General features: G+C 44.5%; 1 protein-coding gene across 1 annotated transcript in view; it reads right to left on the reverse strand.

Annotated features, from left to right (window-relative positions):
- The window catches only part of KIAA1549 (KIAA1549 ortholog), a 126497-nt gene that overhangs the window by 64142 nt on the left and 45697 nt on the right, over positions 1-16658 (reverse strand). The window contains exons 3-9 of the mRNA XM_061415469.1: positions 12350-15037; positions 11012-11100; positions 9770-9947; positions 7578-7708; positions 5186-5369; positions 2254-2313; positions 928-1076 (exon numbers count right to left, since the gene is read on the reverse strand). Coding sequence (XP_061271453.1) covers positions 928-1076; positions 2254-2313; positions 5186-5369; positions 7578-7708; positions 9770-9947; positions 11012-11100; positions 12350-15037 — 3479 coding nt within the window. The remainder of the gene's footprint in view (positions 1-927; positions 1077-2253; positions 2314-5185; positions 5370-7577; positions 7709-9769; positions 9948-11011; positions 11101-12349; positions 15038-16658) is intronic.

Here is a 16658-nt window from a genome sequence, read left to right on the forward strand (position 1 = left end):
TCATTTTTTTTTTTTTTTAGTTTTTTAATTTCTCCATATTCTATAGCATCTGGCAAAGTAACTAGTTTAGAAACCTAACAACCACCTTTCTGGGAGGGAAAATAAAGTGCAACACATACAGGGGAAAACTTGGTAAAAGAGCTGAGGGATGATGGTGATGCCAGTTCTCAGCAAAATGGCCAGCTCCCCACCCAAGTGTCAGCTTCATATCTTTCTCTCTAAAGCCTCTAAACCACCAGCCTCCATGTCTCTGCACGCTGGGGTTTCACCCTGGCTTCTTGTCTCTGAAATGACATAGCTCTAAATATCCCATTTCCCTAGCTTTAAAAGTCAGCATTTGATAAAGATGAAAATCCAAAATAACGTCATTCATATCGAGATGGGAATTAATTACAGCCTCAACCCCCAACTCTGAGTATGTGCATTTTTAAACGGGTCACTTTTCGATTCAAATGGATCTGTCATTGCAACCTTTCTGCCAGTTTATGTAGTGAAGACAACTTGGGTAACAGAGACAATCAGGGCTGGCGGGAGGTGGGGAAGACAGAGTGCTGGAATAGAGGACAGTACATTTTCCTCTTTCCCATCTCTCAAGGTCTCTCACAGCTGAATGATTTATCTCTACGATGCTATCAATAATGTGTACCATTCCATAAAATCAGGTCATCCAATGGCAATCCACTTATACATTCTTTTGCTGTGGTCCCCACAAGGCCATTTGCTGCACTGACCACTTATTAAGGACTCGGGAAGTATCTGTCCAGACTATAGCGGAACTGAAATCCTGACACATTCACTGCTGCTTAAGAGAGCAATCAGTCTATTTATCAACACTTTTCTCCCGGCATTTTCCATTTGCGTGAAAACATGGCCCATTTTTAGATGGCTGCTCTCTCCTTCCCCTCCCTCCTCCTCTGGCCTTCTTACCTGCACCATGTTGTTCCCAGCAGTGATGGTGGCCCTTCTCCACATCCGCCTTCTGGTGGAAACTTCACTGAGCAGCTGGGCCAGCTTGCGCTCCATCTCAGCTTGAAACACTTCATTCTGGAGTTGCTTCTCAACAACACCCAGGAGGACTACATTTAAGGTGAAACACACACAGGCCCCCAAACAAGTTAACAGTGGAGAGGAAAGAGTGTGTATAAAGGAAATTAACACAGGCTTACTATAAAATGCCAATCCCTAGGAAGGAGACATTAAAGGGGGAAAGAGGGAAGACGAACGGGGTGTGAGAGAGCCTCAGGGAGGGTAGGTCATGGGTCTTATCTCTAAAGTTCACAAAGACTGGTAGCCAGAAGTTCCAGGAGTTCAGCAATGCAGGGGCTTTGGAGCTAAGAGCTCCTACACAAGATCAAATGCTTTGTCTGCACTGATTCAAAATTTCTGTAAATGGTCTGAACTCATATTCTATCTTAAGATTCAGACTCATTAACTGACTTGAGATAAGGAGGCCTGTCTTCAGACATCTGGATTATCTAAACAGACAACGGCTTCTCAGCATGGTATAGAAGAAAAAAGTGAGTTTTTCAGCCAAAACTGGCTCACATCCCCTTTGAAATAGGACCACATGCAAGTCACTTAACCACTAGGAAAATTATTTAAAAAATAAGGCCACTGTACCATGCAAAGAGGTGGGGCCTTTATCAGACATCATGTTGTACATGAGCAACGAGAACTTTCAGGGCCCAGGAACTGTCCACAGTGATGATCCCCACTTTGCAAGCTTCCTCCATGACCAGTGAGGTACCAGGCTGCTCCCACACTGTCATAGGCTGCGCATCTTTTACTCTTTTGTGTCCCAAGTTAGAAAGCCTTTATTTGCAATTCCACAGCTATGAATATCTGATCCAGGCCCACAAGACTTTAAAACATGCTTCTTAACTGCTCACCAAGTTACCTTATTTGTCCTTATCAAACCAGACATATGAGGCTTTTAGGGGAAAAGAAGAGAGCCTTGCTTTGGAACCTGGTCCTGTTCTGGTCAGAAGATTGTCAATTCCTGTTAGACTTTGTCCTGGACTTGACATATGAATTTTAAAGAAAGCCAATCCTTTCTGTGCCATAACTCAGTGGGACATATTCTCGTGGTCAAATCTGAATCCCTTTTCTCATTCATTCTTTTGCCAAGAATCTAAGGTACATGTTGCCCTGAATTTAGGACTCAGAAACAGGAAAGGCGGTGTCCCTCTCAATATACCAGCACAGGCTTCTTCCTCTTACAGTTTCTCAAAACATTATGTAAGTTAAACATACCTGTTCTTACCCAGGAGGACTTCAACAGCTGAGATAAGTTGAGCTGCGGGTACTGGAAGGCTATAGGAAGGAAAGAGTTAGAAAAGGAGAAAGATCTGTTAAAAAAAAAAAGTTTGCAACAGTCAGAAAGGTGAGTGTTCTAGGGAGCGAGGGATAAAGTCACAATATGCCATCTCTCCTTCACTCATCAGCTCTGTCTGTGGGCGCAAGGCTAGAGTGCCAGGCTGGGGTGAAGGCAGAGACAGTGACAGGGTCCTGAGCATGTCAGCCTCTAGGAGAAAGAGGAAGAAAAGGAAAGAAAGGGCGACATCATGGGACACTGTTTCACAGAGCTCACCCATAAGCTCCCCTTGAAATGTCACAGTTCCAAAGCAACCAGCTTTCACTCCGTGTTCCTCAGAGCCCTGGAAATTCCCAGCAGTGACTCAGCCAGGGTAAAGTGACCCAATGTCTGGCATACCTATTAGTTCATCCATACCTGCACAATATATCACTGAAAGCTGCTATTCGTAAATAACAATTTCATCCCTGTCTACTTCTGCATTTTACAAGTTATTCTTTTTCATTTAATTAACACTACACTAAAATACGATAAGGGTTTCCCAGGTGATTCCCAGGTAGCTCAAATGCTAAGGAATATGCCTGCAATGCGGAAGACCTGGGTTCGATCCCTGGGTCGGGAAATCTCCGGGAGGACGGCATGGCTACCCACTCCAGTACTCTTGCCTAGACAATCCCATGGACAGAGGAGCCTTGCAGGCTACAGTCCATGGGGTTGCAAAGAGTCGACACAAATGAGTGACTAACACACAAAACACAGTAATAATCATTAAGCCATTTGGCTGTTCCATTCTGAAAAAGAATTTGATATCTTTCTTTCCCCTTAACTTCAACTCTGGAATCTACTGTTTTTTTGAAGTAAATATTTCCCCTATCCTGACTCCACTCCCTTTGTACCGTGAACTGAACTGTTTCCTCCAGGAAGGAAGGTTTTGGTGGTTTTCATTTCTGTTTCTTTTTTCTTCTTAAATGTACACACAGTAAACCTTGGTCTTTTTGCTGCATATGTAGGTTGGTGCTGTATATTTAGGACTTCCCTGGTGGCTCAGATGGTAAAGCGTCTGTCTACAATGCAGGAGACCCGGGTTCGATCCCTGGGTTGGGAAGATCCCCTGCCAGTCCAGGACTATTGCCTGGAAAACCCCATGGACAGAGGAGCCTGGTAGGCTACAGTCCATGGGGTCACAAAGAGTCGGACACGACTGAGCGACTTCACTTCACTTAGGTTGGTGCAAGCATAATTGCGGTTTTGGACCATGATTTTTAATTCATTATAACTAGGCTCAAACACATCTTTATTAATCAATAGGAATCATTACAATCAACACATCTTTGCCAATGAGAAATAAGTTTGTTTATTCCTGTAGTGTGAAAACCCATGCTCCAGGATCTGATGAACTCTTGGAAAGCATTTTCTGCATCCTGCTAGTTGTGGAAGCATTTTCTTTGCAGAAAGTTGTCAGGATGCTTGAAGAAATGGTAGTCAGTTGGCGAGAGGTGAGGTGAACATGGCAGATGAAGCAAAACTTCATAGCCCAATTCATTCAATTTTTAAAACATTGGTTGTGTGACATGTGGTCAGGTGTTGTTGTGGAAAAGAACTGGGCCCTTTCTGTTGACCAATGCTGGCTGCAGGTGTTGCAGTTATCAGGGTATCTCATCAATTTGCTGAGCATACTTCTCAGATGGAATGGTTTCGCCAGGATTCAGAAAGCTGTAGTGGATCAGACCACCAGCAGACCACCAAACAGTAACAATGACCTTTTTTGGTGCAAGTCTGGCTTTGGGAAGTACTTTGGAGCTTCTTCTTGGTCCAACTGCTGAGCTAGTCATTGCTGGTTGTCGTATAAAATCCACTTTTCATCCCACGACACAATCTGATTGAGAAATGGTTCACTGTTGTTGTCTAGAATAAGAGGACACTTCAGACGACAATTTTCTAAAAATTTTCAGTCAGCTCACAAGGCACCCACTTATCTAGTTTTTCCACCTTTCCAATTTGCTTCAAATACCGAATGACTATAAAATCGTTGATGCTGAGTTCTTCAGCAACTTCTTGTGTAGTTGGAAAAGGATCAGATTTGTTGATGGCTCTCAACTGGCCATTGTCAACTTCCGAACTATGTTCCTCATCTTCAAGGCTTTCCTCTCCTTTGCAAAACTTCTTGAACCACCACTGCTCTGTACATTCATTAGCAGTTCTTTGGCCAAATGCTTTGTTGATGTTGTGAGTTGTCTCTGCTTTACAACCCATTTTGAACTCAAATACGGAAATCACTCGAATTTGCTTTTTGTTTAACATCATTTCCATAGTCTAAAATAAATACAAAATACACAGCCAGTAACAAGTCACTAGCAAAAAAAACATAAAGTGAGAAATGGGCATTAAAATGATGTACAACATAACCACATTTATTTAAGAAGGTATTCCGATATCAAATGGCAAAGTTCAACAATGCAAAACCGCAATTACTTTTGCACCAACCTAACAGTTTTATGGGTTTTGACAAGTGCATAGAGGTGTGTAACCACCACCATAATATACAAGACACTCTCATCACTACCCCCTCCCCCTACTCCAAGCTGCTTTCTTCACGTCCTTCAGCCCTGGTAACCACAGATTTGTTACTTGGTCCCTCTGGTTTCACCTCTTCCAGGACTGGTATAATCTTGGATAGCACCCTTGGCTCTCTGAAGAGAATAACAAAGCAAGCCTCGGGGCAGAGGAGGGCTCTGGAGGCCCACCCCCGCGTGACCTGAGAAGCTCCAGTTTTATCTGATTTACATTCTGGATTTCTTCTAGCTATTCTGTTTGAAGAAGTCCACCAACGCAAGCATTCGCAGCCACATTCCCCGGGAGAGCACCACTCACGTTCAGCGATCTGCAGCACCGGGTACCCCAGGTAGAAACTGAACTCCACCACGCTCAGGTTTCTGAGCAGCTCGCTCACTTCAGATCCATTCAGAAACCCCTGCGAGCCTCTGACAGCAAAGACGATGTTCACTGGGCCCCGGCGAGGAGCCAGCCTCGAAGATCCCACAGTGATATTCAAGATCTGAAAGAAAGAAATTGGAATAAGATAAATTAAAACATCTAGCTCAAGGCCTGACTATGATTTCTCTCTCACAATTTCCCTCACCAAATTTTTTTTTAAGAATATTTTTAAAGGAAGAATAATTGGCTTCACAACCAGGTTCCCTTTTGTAATAATTTTAAACCTTCAGTTTATTGAAAACATTTTTTACATTAAGTAGAGAACTGAACACATACATGTATTTATAGTTTCTCCCCATTTCGTTCCCACCCCAAATCCCACTGAAATAATAATAAGATGAACAAAGGGGAATAAATCTACAAAGACACCGAGAAAAGAAGAAAACCAGAGATTCTGTCATATTACTGGAAGCTGGAGGCAGGGTGGGAATCATGTTGATACAAACCAGAACAGAGGGAACCAAGACCCCAAAACACACACATGCACAGACCACAGTGGACTGAGAAGGGTCTCCTCCAGAGGCCCTAGGAGGCCTCCTCCCAGAGATCTGCAGGAACTGAGACCAAAGTGGGCTGCAGGACAGCCAGTGGGGTCACTAGGTAAAGACTGGGTGATTCAGGTATCTCCCACCCCTCTCCCTTCCCATGTCACACCCAGGCCAAGTCAGAAGGGCTAGCAGCCCCAGGTTCACCCCAGGAAGCTGAAGAACTGCTCCCTGAGGAAGATGAGCTCCTGATCTGAGAGGGCCCAAGACCTGTTGTGGGGCAGCCTCTAAGCAGGAAGGTGGATGAAAATAACCACAGTGCACATAAGAGACAAAGAAGGAAAAAGCATGAAAGAAGGAGCTGTTCTGCCATAAAAAATACATCAACACACCCCATCCCCAGGATACAACCTCCTCATCTCATACAACTGTTGCCTGCCCATGACCACATACTGCCTGGTACCCAGGGCTCCAGTGAACTCTCCTATCAGGAGAGAGGGCTGATGTAGACACAGACTCTACAGCTGAAGGGGAAAGGTGAACAAGGTCCTAAAACCACCTTCTTCCTCATTCCTAAAGACAACCACTAACAGTCAGCAGATGTTTACAGGAAACTAATAGCATGAAAGTGAAGACCCAAGATAAACACAGAACAATGGCAAAGAATGCAGAGAAAACTTAGGACATGGAAGACAACTGATTAAAAATTCTAATTAACATCCTCAGAAACTTCCAAGGGACTATTGTAACATCATTCAAGACAAGCCTGCATTATTATAGGAAGCCTGCAATGAAACAAAGAGCAAATAACAATGAAAAACAAATGACAGCTAAAAGAAAATTCAATAGAGGAAATGAATAACGTAATGAAGACTGAAGACACAGCTGAAGACTACATCAATAACTAGGAGGACAAGATTTAAAAATCTGTAAAAGCAGGGAATTTCAAAAACAGGTAGAGGGACTTCCCTGGTGGTCCAGTGGTTAAGAATCCACCTTCCAATGCAGGGCACTTGGGTTTGATTCCTGGTCAGGGAACTAAGATCCCACATGTCACAAGACAATGAAGCCCGTGTGCCTCAACTCCTGGGCCTGCCTGTGCCACAACTAGAGGGAAGCCCTCACACTGCAATGAAGAGCCTGCATGTCACAACAAAAGACCCCGCATGCTGCAACCAAGACCTGACACAGCCAAAACTACATAAATAAATATGAAAGAGAGAGAGAGAGATGGAAAAAGTAAGAAATATGCATGGGGGATCCAGGACCACCAAGATCTTTTTAAAATGAATTTGAAAAAGAAAAAACAAAGAATATGGAGGAATAAATATCAAAGAAATGTAAAAACATCAGTTTCCATGTAGTACAAAGCCTATTCTTTGATTAGCACTATATTCTGTTCATACAGTGAAGCACTGTATTTCACGGTATTCCATAAAATGAAACTCCAGTGTATTCAAGCATTCCCCTCATTGGATATTTAAGTTGATACTGTTCTTTTTTAGAACCTTCTTACATTTCCCACATAGGCTCCTCCCTCTTCAGTTCACCATATCTGAGCTCCCTGGTTATTGCACCACTCTGCAATCTTTCAAATATACTTAGCCTACTCACGCTCTGTGGGCTCAATGCCATGGAAAGAGATGCTCTCTAATCCCTGAGAACCGAATCTCCTCTGCCGGAGGGAATTAGTAAGAGTGAAGTGTGTCTGAAACTAAACATTAAGAAACAGGTTCCTCTTTAAAAGATAAAGCATCTTGTTCTGCACTCAAGGCTGTTCTCACCTGCACCGTGAGGTTATACCTTCCCTGGTGGTGTTTTCTCACTTCTGAGAGAGCTATCATCAGGCCTTTCTCGATGCGCTGGGTGAAGTTGCAGAAGCCGGTGTCCACACTTTGAGGCACAAACTGGAGTACTGAAAAAAAGGACAGCAACACAGTCTCCTGAACTAGGCATTTCTTCAGTATTTAAAATGAGGAGAGGGACAAAACAGTGTCTAAATCAACGAACTCTGTCCCACAGTACACAGTTAAGTTCTATAAAATTATTATCTTACTGAAGGATAGTTGATGTACATGATTATGTAAGTTTCAAGTGTACAACCTACTGATTCACAGTTTTTAAAGGTTATATTTCATTTATAGTTATAAAATACTAGCTATATTCCCTGTGTTATACAATATACCCTTGTAGCTTATTTATTTTATATATAGTAGTTCGCGCCTCTTAATCTCTCACATCTATACTGTCCCCACCCTTGGTTCTCTCTGCTTGTAAACACTAGTTTGTTCTCTATGAATCCATTTCTTTTCTATTTTATTCACAAAGACACAGTATTTGTCTTTCTCTGTCTGACTTAACTTCACTTAGCATAATACCCTCTAAGTCCATCCATGTTCTTGCAAATGGCAAAATTTTCATTCCTTTTTATGGCTAAATAGTATATAAATATATAGGGATTCCCAGGTGGCTCAACAGTAAAGAATCTACCTGCCAATGCAGGAGACACAGGAGATACAGGTTCAAACCCTGGGTCAGAAAGACTCCCTGGAGGAATAAATGGCAACCCACTCCAATATTCTTGCCAGGAAATTCACACGGACAGAGGAGCCTGGCAGGTTACAGTCCATGGGTTTGCAAAGAGTCCGACATGACTGAACATCACCATTATATATATATACACACACACATACATATCACATCTTCATCCATTCATCTGTTGACAGGCACTTGGGTGCTTCTATGTCTTGGGTTATTGAAAAAAATGCTGCTATGAACACTGAGGTGTATGTGTCTTTTTGAATTAGTGTTTTCATTTTTTTGGATACACATCCCAGAGTGGAACTGCTGGGTCATATGGTAGTTCTATTTTCAGTTTTTTGAGAAACCTCCATACTGTTTTCTGTAGTGGCTGCACCAATTTACATTCTCACCAACAGTATACAAGAGTCCATGATGTATTATTTACATATATCATATCATGGAAATGTGGAAAGCCAACTGTCCCAAAGGACTACATGCAATGTGAAGGTGACTCATACTATCTTAAAATGGAAAAATACCTAAGATAATAACTGGGGCATCAAAAGATACAACACTGAAACATTTGAAATATAAATAAATTCACTAGTGATGAATTCTTAAGTATGTATGGGTGAAATGACATGGTATCTGATATTGTTTTAAAACACTCTAGCTTCCTCAAAAAAGTCTCTGTGAGATAAACAAAATTGGAAAAATGTTTGTATGCACATATGTGGGCTAATTACAGTATTCTTTCTACTTCTGTATGTTTTTAAAAGTCCATAATAAAAATTTAAATGACATTAATGAATTACTGTTAATTTCAGGGGGTGTGACAATGATATTGTGAATAGAAGTGTGTATGTATGCATATGTATGTTTTATGTGTGTGCATATATGTTTAATAGTCTTATCTTTTAGAGGCACAGGCTGAAATATTTATGAATGAGATGACAAGAGGCCATATCAAAATAACCTGAGAGGAGGGGGTTTATCTGAGGACAAAGATGTAACAAAACTGGCTAGGAGTTGAAAACTGTTGTGTGTTAGTCACTCAGTTGCGTCTGACTCTTTGCAACCCTGGGAACTGTTCCTTTGTCCCTGGGGATTCTCCAGGCCAGAATACTAGAGCGCGTTGTCATGCCCTCCTCCAGGGGATCTTCACAACCCAGGAGCTTCCCAATCCAGGGCTTGAACCCAGGTCTCCTGCATTGCAGGCGGACTCTTTACTGTCTGAGCCACCAATTGTTGAAGCCATACAATGAGTAACTAGGGGTTCATTATATTATTCTGTGCACTTTTATATAAGCTGGAAATTCGCCATCATTATAAAGTTTTTTGAAATTCTGAATAACAAGTTTTGACACAATCCTCCCCAAACTATTTTAAAACATAAAAAAATGAAATGAAATTCTATTTACAAATCAGAACAACTATACTTAAGTCTTCGTACCTGTTTGAACTTGGAACCTGGACTCTGGCACAAGGAAGGAGGGTTTCACAGCCAAGATTAAAGGAGTTTGGTCTCGTACAAGTTTACTATTTATAAGTACATTGATGACAGATATTGCCGTGTAAACGAAGGGACCAGATGTTACCAGAAAAGTGAAGTCAGCAAATAGTTCATAAACCTATAAAAATAAAGACAAAAGACATTAATTAGAAAATTTGAGGGTAACATTACCCAAACTAAAGGAAGTTGTATTGAGTAGAAAAATAACAAAGTTAAAAAAATAATTTTAAATGAAGGGGTATGGCTTCAGAGATAATTAAAATTTTATTTTAATTTATTTTATTTTAATTATTCACATATCCATCAAATTTCTCAACAAAAGCACAAAATTACAAGAGCAAGGACTGTGAAAAAGAAGAATAGTCAATAACAGGAACCAAATAAGGAATTCAGAAAAATTCAAGGTGTTTTATTGTATTTAACCCACGTAAAAAGGAGCACTGACTCTATTAAGCAGAGCTATCCACAAGAAATATGTGAGCCACATATGTAATTTTTAAACTTCTAGTAGCCACATTTAAAAATATAAACAGGTGAAATTAATTTTTAAAACATTTTACTTAAACCATATATGAAATATCATCTCAATTGTAGGCAATGCAAAAACATGATTAATGAGATATTTTGCATTCCCTTTTGCACTGAGTCTCTGAAATCTGGTGTTTATTTTGCATTGACAGCACATCTCACTCGGGACAAGCCCCACTGCACGTGCTCAACAGCCACACGTGGCTCACGGCTCCGTTCAGGATGGCGCCAGCCTAGAACGTGGCTTTGTGAGCTCAGCAGGGGACAGGAGGCACCAGCAGGCGTCCAGCATAAAGCACCTAGAAACCCATCTCACTCAATGCACAGAAACATACATACACATTCCCTCTAAACTCTCATCCAAGCGCTTTCATGTAAATCAAAGGAAGCAAGATCCTTTGGCCATCACCCCAGACTCGAGTCTTAGAGCCCTTTGCTCCCACTCTGCCAACACGTCTGATGGACTAAACCTGGCCTCGTCTGGGGTCTGAAAGGCTTCCTTGGAGAACTGGATGGTTGAGGGGTGATCCAAAGGAAAAGAAGGTGTCCACCAGGAGGAGGGAGGGGGAAAGAGGAAAACAAATGTCCTGCTCCCACTAAGACGAGCAATCCACCCAAGCTCCCCGTCCAGATTTCCACACCATGCAGACCCACCTTGAGCTCCACCACGCGGTTAAAGTGGGTCCTCAACACCTCTTTGATGGATGTGATGATATACTCCTGCACGGCTCTGCGGGCCAGCACTGCAAGGCAGGTTAGTGTCATTATGAATGTGCAGAGGACCCAAGGGCTCCCCTGGTCTCAGTGTGGAAAAAAAAGACCCAGTGCGTTCTCCTCCCTCCTCCCAGTTCCACCTTCCCTGACCACTCAGCTCCCTGCCTGCTCCTCCTCTCCTGCCATCTTCTTCCTTTCTATCCCTCATCCCCATCCCAAGCAACATGCAGAACCAGGTTGCTGATCAACCGTACATTATACTTCAGTGCATATGAACAGGACACTGGCTTGATGCACACTTGCCACTTCTCAGAGGAAAAGTGGGACAGTCTAATGGGAGACCACAGTCGCCAGACTTGTTCAGACATGACATCCGGGGTACTCCGGGTTCCTGCGGCTAAAACAGCCAAGCAGCTGCAAGAGAAGCTGCTGCCTGTTGGCCAGTAACTCAGACAGCAGGCTGGGGAGAAGGTCAAGGTCTGTGACCCAGTTCAGAGGATACTAAGTCACCCCATGTTGCTCTCCTTGGCTTCTCTGATGGCTCAGATGCTAAAGAATCTGCCTGTAACGCAGGAAACCCGGATTCGATCCCTGGCTCAGGAAGATCCCCTGGAGAAGGGAATGGCTACCCACTCCAGCATTCTTGCCTAGAGAATTCTATGGGCAGAGGAGCCTGGTAGGCTAGTCTGTGGGGTCGCAAAGAGTCAGACACCACTGAGTAACTAACACTTTCATATAAAAACAAAGTTTCCCCTCTTTTCCAGGAAAAGTGAGAACAGTAAATGAATAAGAAATTGCAGTGGAGGCCCTTACACATTTGTCCAACTAACTGCTTGAACTAAACATGAAGGCATTTTACTTTAACTGTGTCATCTCTGTATCCAACGGGTTATGAACTCCAAAGACAAAGATCCCAGCAAACACTTCTAAGGCTCATCTAAATCTGTTTTCATTGCTGCTAATCTGTAATATTTTGTGGGCACTTACTAGATAAGCCAGGCACTAGGTTAAGTATTTTATATGCATTAACGCATTGAAATCTCTATAACAACCCAAAAAAGTTAAGTGCCACCATCCTCCCTGTTTAACAGTTGTGGAAACTGAGGCTTAGAGAAGCTAACTGTCTGGAGAACTCACGGGAGCTGGTAGAGCAGTGAGGAGTTGTCTGGATCCAGACCTTATACTCTGCCCCAAAGCTGCACACCATATACGCGTTTCATATCAGCACCTTTGGAAGATCACCCCAACTGAGAGAAGGGACGTGAAGCAGGGGCTTACCAGTTGTGATCAAATAGGCATCAGGAACTGTAATATCACACACGTATGGCGACTTGGTGGTGACCAGCGCTGGAGTATGAACTGATGCTTCGGGAGTGGGGGTGCTCACAGGATGAAGGGACAGTGCGGGGAGAACTGTGCCGCCCTCGTGGAGATCCTGACTGGCAGTTCTGCTGTTCAGGGTGGTGTGGCCAGAATTCTCAGGGGCACCACTGGTATCAGATATGCTTGGTTCAGTGGAGGTGTTCCTTGGTAGATCCGCGGGTGTGAAGGACGGCCCATGCGAACCACCTGCAGGCTCTGCAGGCAGAGGCGAGGGGGTCACGTCAGAAACAGACGAGGATGCTGACGGCAGGTGCCCGGCAGTGACCAGCACTGTGCTGGCACGGGTGACTTCCGAGAAAGAGGGTAAGACAGACATGTGATCGTTTACAGCACTGAAATCACCAGAAGGTGCCGGGGTTGAAAAGACAGAAGGTTCAGTTAGAACAGGGGAAGTAGGAACAGCAGTCCAAAGTGACATGAAGTGAGAGTCAGCAGTCAAAACGGGCTTGGAGATGGAGGGCACCAGGGTGGTGACTGCGGATTCACGGGACGTGAGTGAAGACTCAACAGAGGAGGTAGTTTCAGTGAAAGCTGAGGTAAAATGAGCTTCAGTGTCTGTAAGCGACACTGTGGGCGCTTCAGAAAACTTCAGGGAATCAGAGGGGAAGCTGGAGTGTCGTGACATTGCAGAGTAACCAGGGAGAAGAGTGAACGTGCTTAAAAGAAAGTCTGAGCTTGGCCAGGGCTGAGAAAACTCCAGGTTTGTGGAACCGGGAACAGAGGGCTGCAGTGACTGAGAATTGATTGCGTCACTCAATGTAGGTGTCTCAACCAAGCTGGAAAACGCCTGAGAAACAAAGGTAGACAGATCCCTTGACCTCAGAGATGGAGAAGCAAATACTTCCGAAGATGGAGGGACGCTGCTGCTGTATTCCAGCGGTGGAGTAGAGAAAAAGCTGGATGCAGAACCCCAAATACTTGCAGTTTCAAGTTGGGAAAAATTGACAGGTTCTCGATCCGGGAAAAGCGAAGACTCTGCCGGCGGGTCCAAACTGTAAGATGTAAAAAGACCTGGTCCGCTGACAGCGAGCGACGGTGTGTTTCTGTTTGCTGTGATGGGGTAAGAAGAGTCGAGAAGGACCCCGGGGGTGACCGAGGACGGCACAGCTGTCACGCTGGACGGCATCACTTGAGCGACAGAGACGGAGCCCAGAGCAGCATCAGGTGACACAGGCACCGAGAGGTGGCCGTGGGGAGGGTACACCTGCACAGTTACAACACTGCTCATCTCCCCCTCGGCTGAAACACCGATGCTGGTGGCTGAGATTTCCCCAGACGGAGAAGAGAGAGGAACCATCGGCCTGGAGGGGAAAAGTGTATTAAATTCTTGAGAATCTTCCTCAAATTCAGAGAAGTCCGTGACAACACTGCTCAGTGGAGAGATGCTGCTGGCTTCCAAGGGGGTGGGGGACAGGGTCTCAGCACCATCGCCCGATCCCGTGTCCTTCTCCGTGAGGCTCGTTGACAGCACAGGCCGGGACAACACCGCAGCACAGGACACACACCACGTGTACGGTCTGAACGAAGACACCGGGCTCCAGACATGAGAGTCACCCACACCACTTGGGACCACTGAGTGGCCAGGCAATTCTGATGCCTCACTGGAGTCGCCGGGAAGAAAGGGGTTATGTGACACGCCAGCTGATTGAGCAGAAAAGGATCCAGATGCCAGAGGAGTTGGAAACAAAGCCCAACGTGCACTGCTGCTGCTGAAAGCAAGGACCATCGGCGACAGAGCTGCAGGACGGTGTGTGCCTGGAGAGATGGTTTTGTCTAGACTCTGACCCAAAGCAGTGGTGACATCAGAGTACCTGTCTGTATCTGTGGCCAGAGCATCCTCTGGAGACGGTGAGACCTGCCCTGACGGGGGAGATGGCTGCTGAGTAACATCATCACCTGGTGGCCAGGACTCGGAAGACTGCGAGCTAAGAAGGAAGGTTCCTGAGCCCTCTGCTCCTGAAGCCATGATCTCCGGCAAAGTCCTGCTTGACACGTGCCCACAAGCATCAGAAGGATAAAACACCAAATTCCTACTAGGCATTGGAATTATGCCCTCAGAAGTGGGAAAAGCTGACTGAAAAGCATTGAAATGCCCGGGGAGCTCAGCATGCGTGGTTGGTTGTTGCTCTGTGTTTAGCCAGGCTGATGTCACTTCTTCATCTTGTAAAGGTATGACGGGTAACGATGGAGTCAGCACGGACTCTAAGGTTTCTTTGGGCGGCTCTGGAGGACTGACTGTGACATATCGTACCGGAGAAACCACACGGGAGGTGGTCCAATAAGTCTCTGGCAAGAAGTTGTCCATTTCATCGTCATCTAGGACCTCGTTGCTCGTCACTGCCACATAATTTTCCGCAAAGATGCTGGGATCTGCTGTACTTTGGGTCCATTTTCCTTGGTTAAAAAAGGCTGTATCAAAAGTCATGGTGGATGGAGATGATGTGACGTGGAGAGAACTGCTTTGCAGGGACCCTGGAGCGGTTTCTGTTAAGGCCACGTATGCAGTGCTGGGCACAGCACTTTCCCTCGGCATGAGCTCCACGGAGGAGAAAGAAAGATTGTGCTGTTCCAGAGGGAGCTCATCTAAGAAAATAACAGCCGAGTTCAGTTGAAAGGCAATGAAAAGTCACACTGATAACATTTTGTTTCAGATATGAAAATATTCTCCATCAACAGATACCCACTCATTGAATATCCACGGTTCAAAAACAACCAAATGAAAGCCAGAACTTGCCAGTTAACTGTCAGCATAATACTAGCAAACATTCATAAATTTGAGCACCACTTTTTACTTAAGCATGTTGTGTCTGTCTGTCTATATACACACATTGACATGTTCCTCCTGCCTTATCACACCACCACAGAATACTATAAATAGAGGAGGACGTACAGAGCCATCTCATCTCTTCTCACTTATCACTGAGAAAGAGAAGTTCGGAGAAGGTAAGTCAATCAGTTACATGACCACCCAGCTGCAGGTGGAGCTGGAATCTTAGTAGAAGCCTGCCTTGATGCCCAAGCCCGTTTTCCTATTCTTTCAGAAGAGTTGGCTCTAATGAGAAATGAACATGACTACTTTGACAGCACCACCGGCTATGCAGGGAAGAGAGTTCAACAGTTTCCTAGTTATAGGACCTTCCACATCCAGGCTGCAGACTACCTCCAGGCTCACTTCTCATCCTTCCCAGCTCTACTCTCACACCATCCCAACTACACTCTGGCTCAATGAGCTACCTGCAGTTCCCTAAGCCCAGATCCTCTGTGGCTCAGTGATCTGCACATCCCTCTCCTTCGCTGCCTGGGATGCGCTCCCTCTGCTCTCCACCTGGATTATTTCTACCAGCCCTGCAGATGCAGCCCAGGCATCACCTCCCTCCTCGATGCTCCAAAGGCGGGTGAGTGTCTCTCCCTACCTGTCACATCCCTGATCGTGTCCCACTGAAATGAAATGTCTGCTCATTACACTCTGAGCATTTGGAGGACAGAAACTATTGATCTCTCTCCCTAGTGCCTAGCACAGTGAGTGACTTATACTAACAGCTCAATAAGTCGAAAGTGAAAGTCGCTCAGTCGTGTCCGACTCTTTGCAACCCCATGGACTATACAGTCCATGGAATTCTCCAGGCCAGAATACTGGACTAGGTAGCCATTCCCTTCTCCAGGGGTCTTCCCAACCCAGGGATCAAACCCAGGTCTGCAATAGGCAGATTCTTTACCAGCTGAGCCACAAGAGAAGCCCAAGAATACTGGAGTGGGTAGCCTATCTCTTTTCCAGTGGATCTTTCCGACCCAGGAATCAAACCGGGATCTTCTGCATTGCAGGCAGATTCTTTACCAACTGAGCCATCAGGGAAGCCCTTTAAACTCAATATACAATATAAAATACACAGCAAACAGCAACTTAGACATAGCTGAAGATTTAGTGAACTGGGGAACAGACCTGGAAATTATTCAGAATGGAGCACAGAGAAACAAAACGAGGAGAAATACAAAAGAAGGCAGTGAAGAACATACAGAAGGCAAAATGAGATAGTACAACACACATTGGATTAAAGTTTTAAAAGAAGGAATGGAGGGAACTGGGTGGAGGCAATATTAAAAGAGATAGTGCTAGAAAAAAGAGACATGAATCCTTCAATTCAGGAAGACAAAGAATCACAAAGCAGGTGAATTTAAAAAAAAAAAAAGAAAAACCCATACCGAC

This window comes from Bos javanicus, chromosome 4 (assembly GCF_032452875.1).
Source record: "Bos javanicus breed banteng chromosome 4, ARS-OSU_banteng_1.0, whole genome shotgun sequence".
NCBI lineage: Eukaryota > Metazoa > Chordata > Mammalia > Artiodactyla > Bovidae > Bos > Bos javanicus.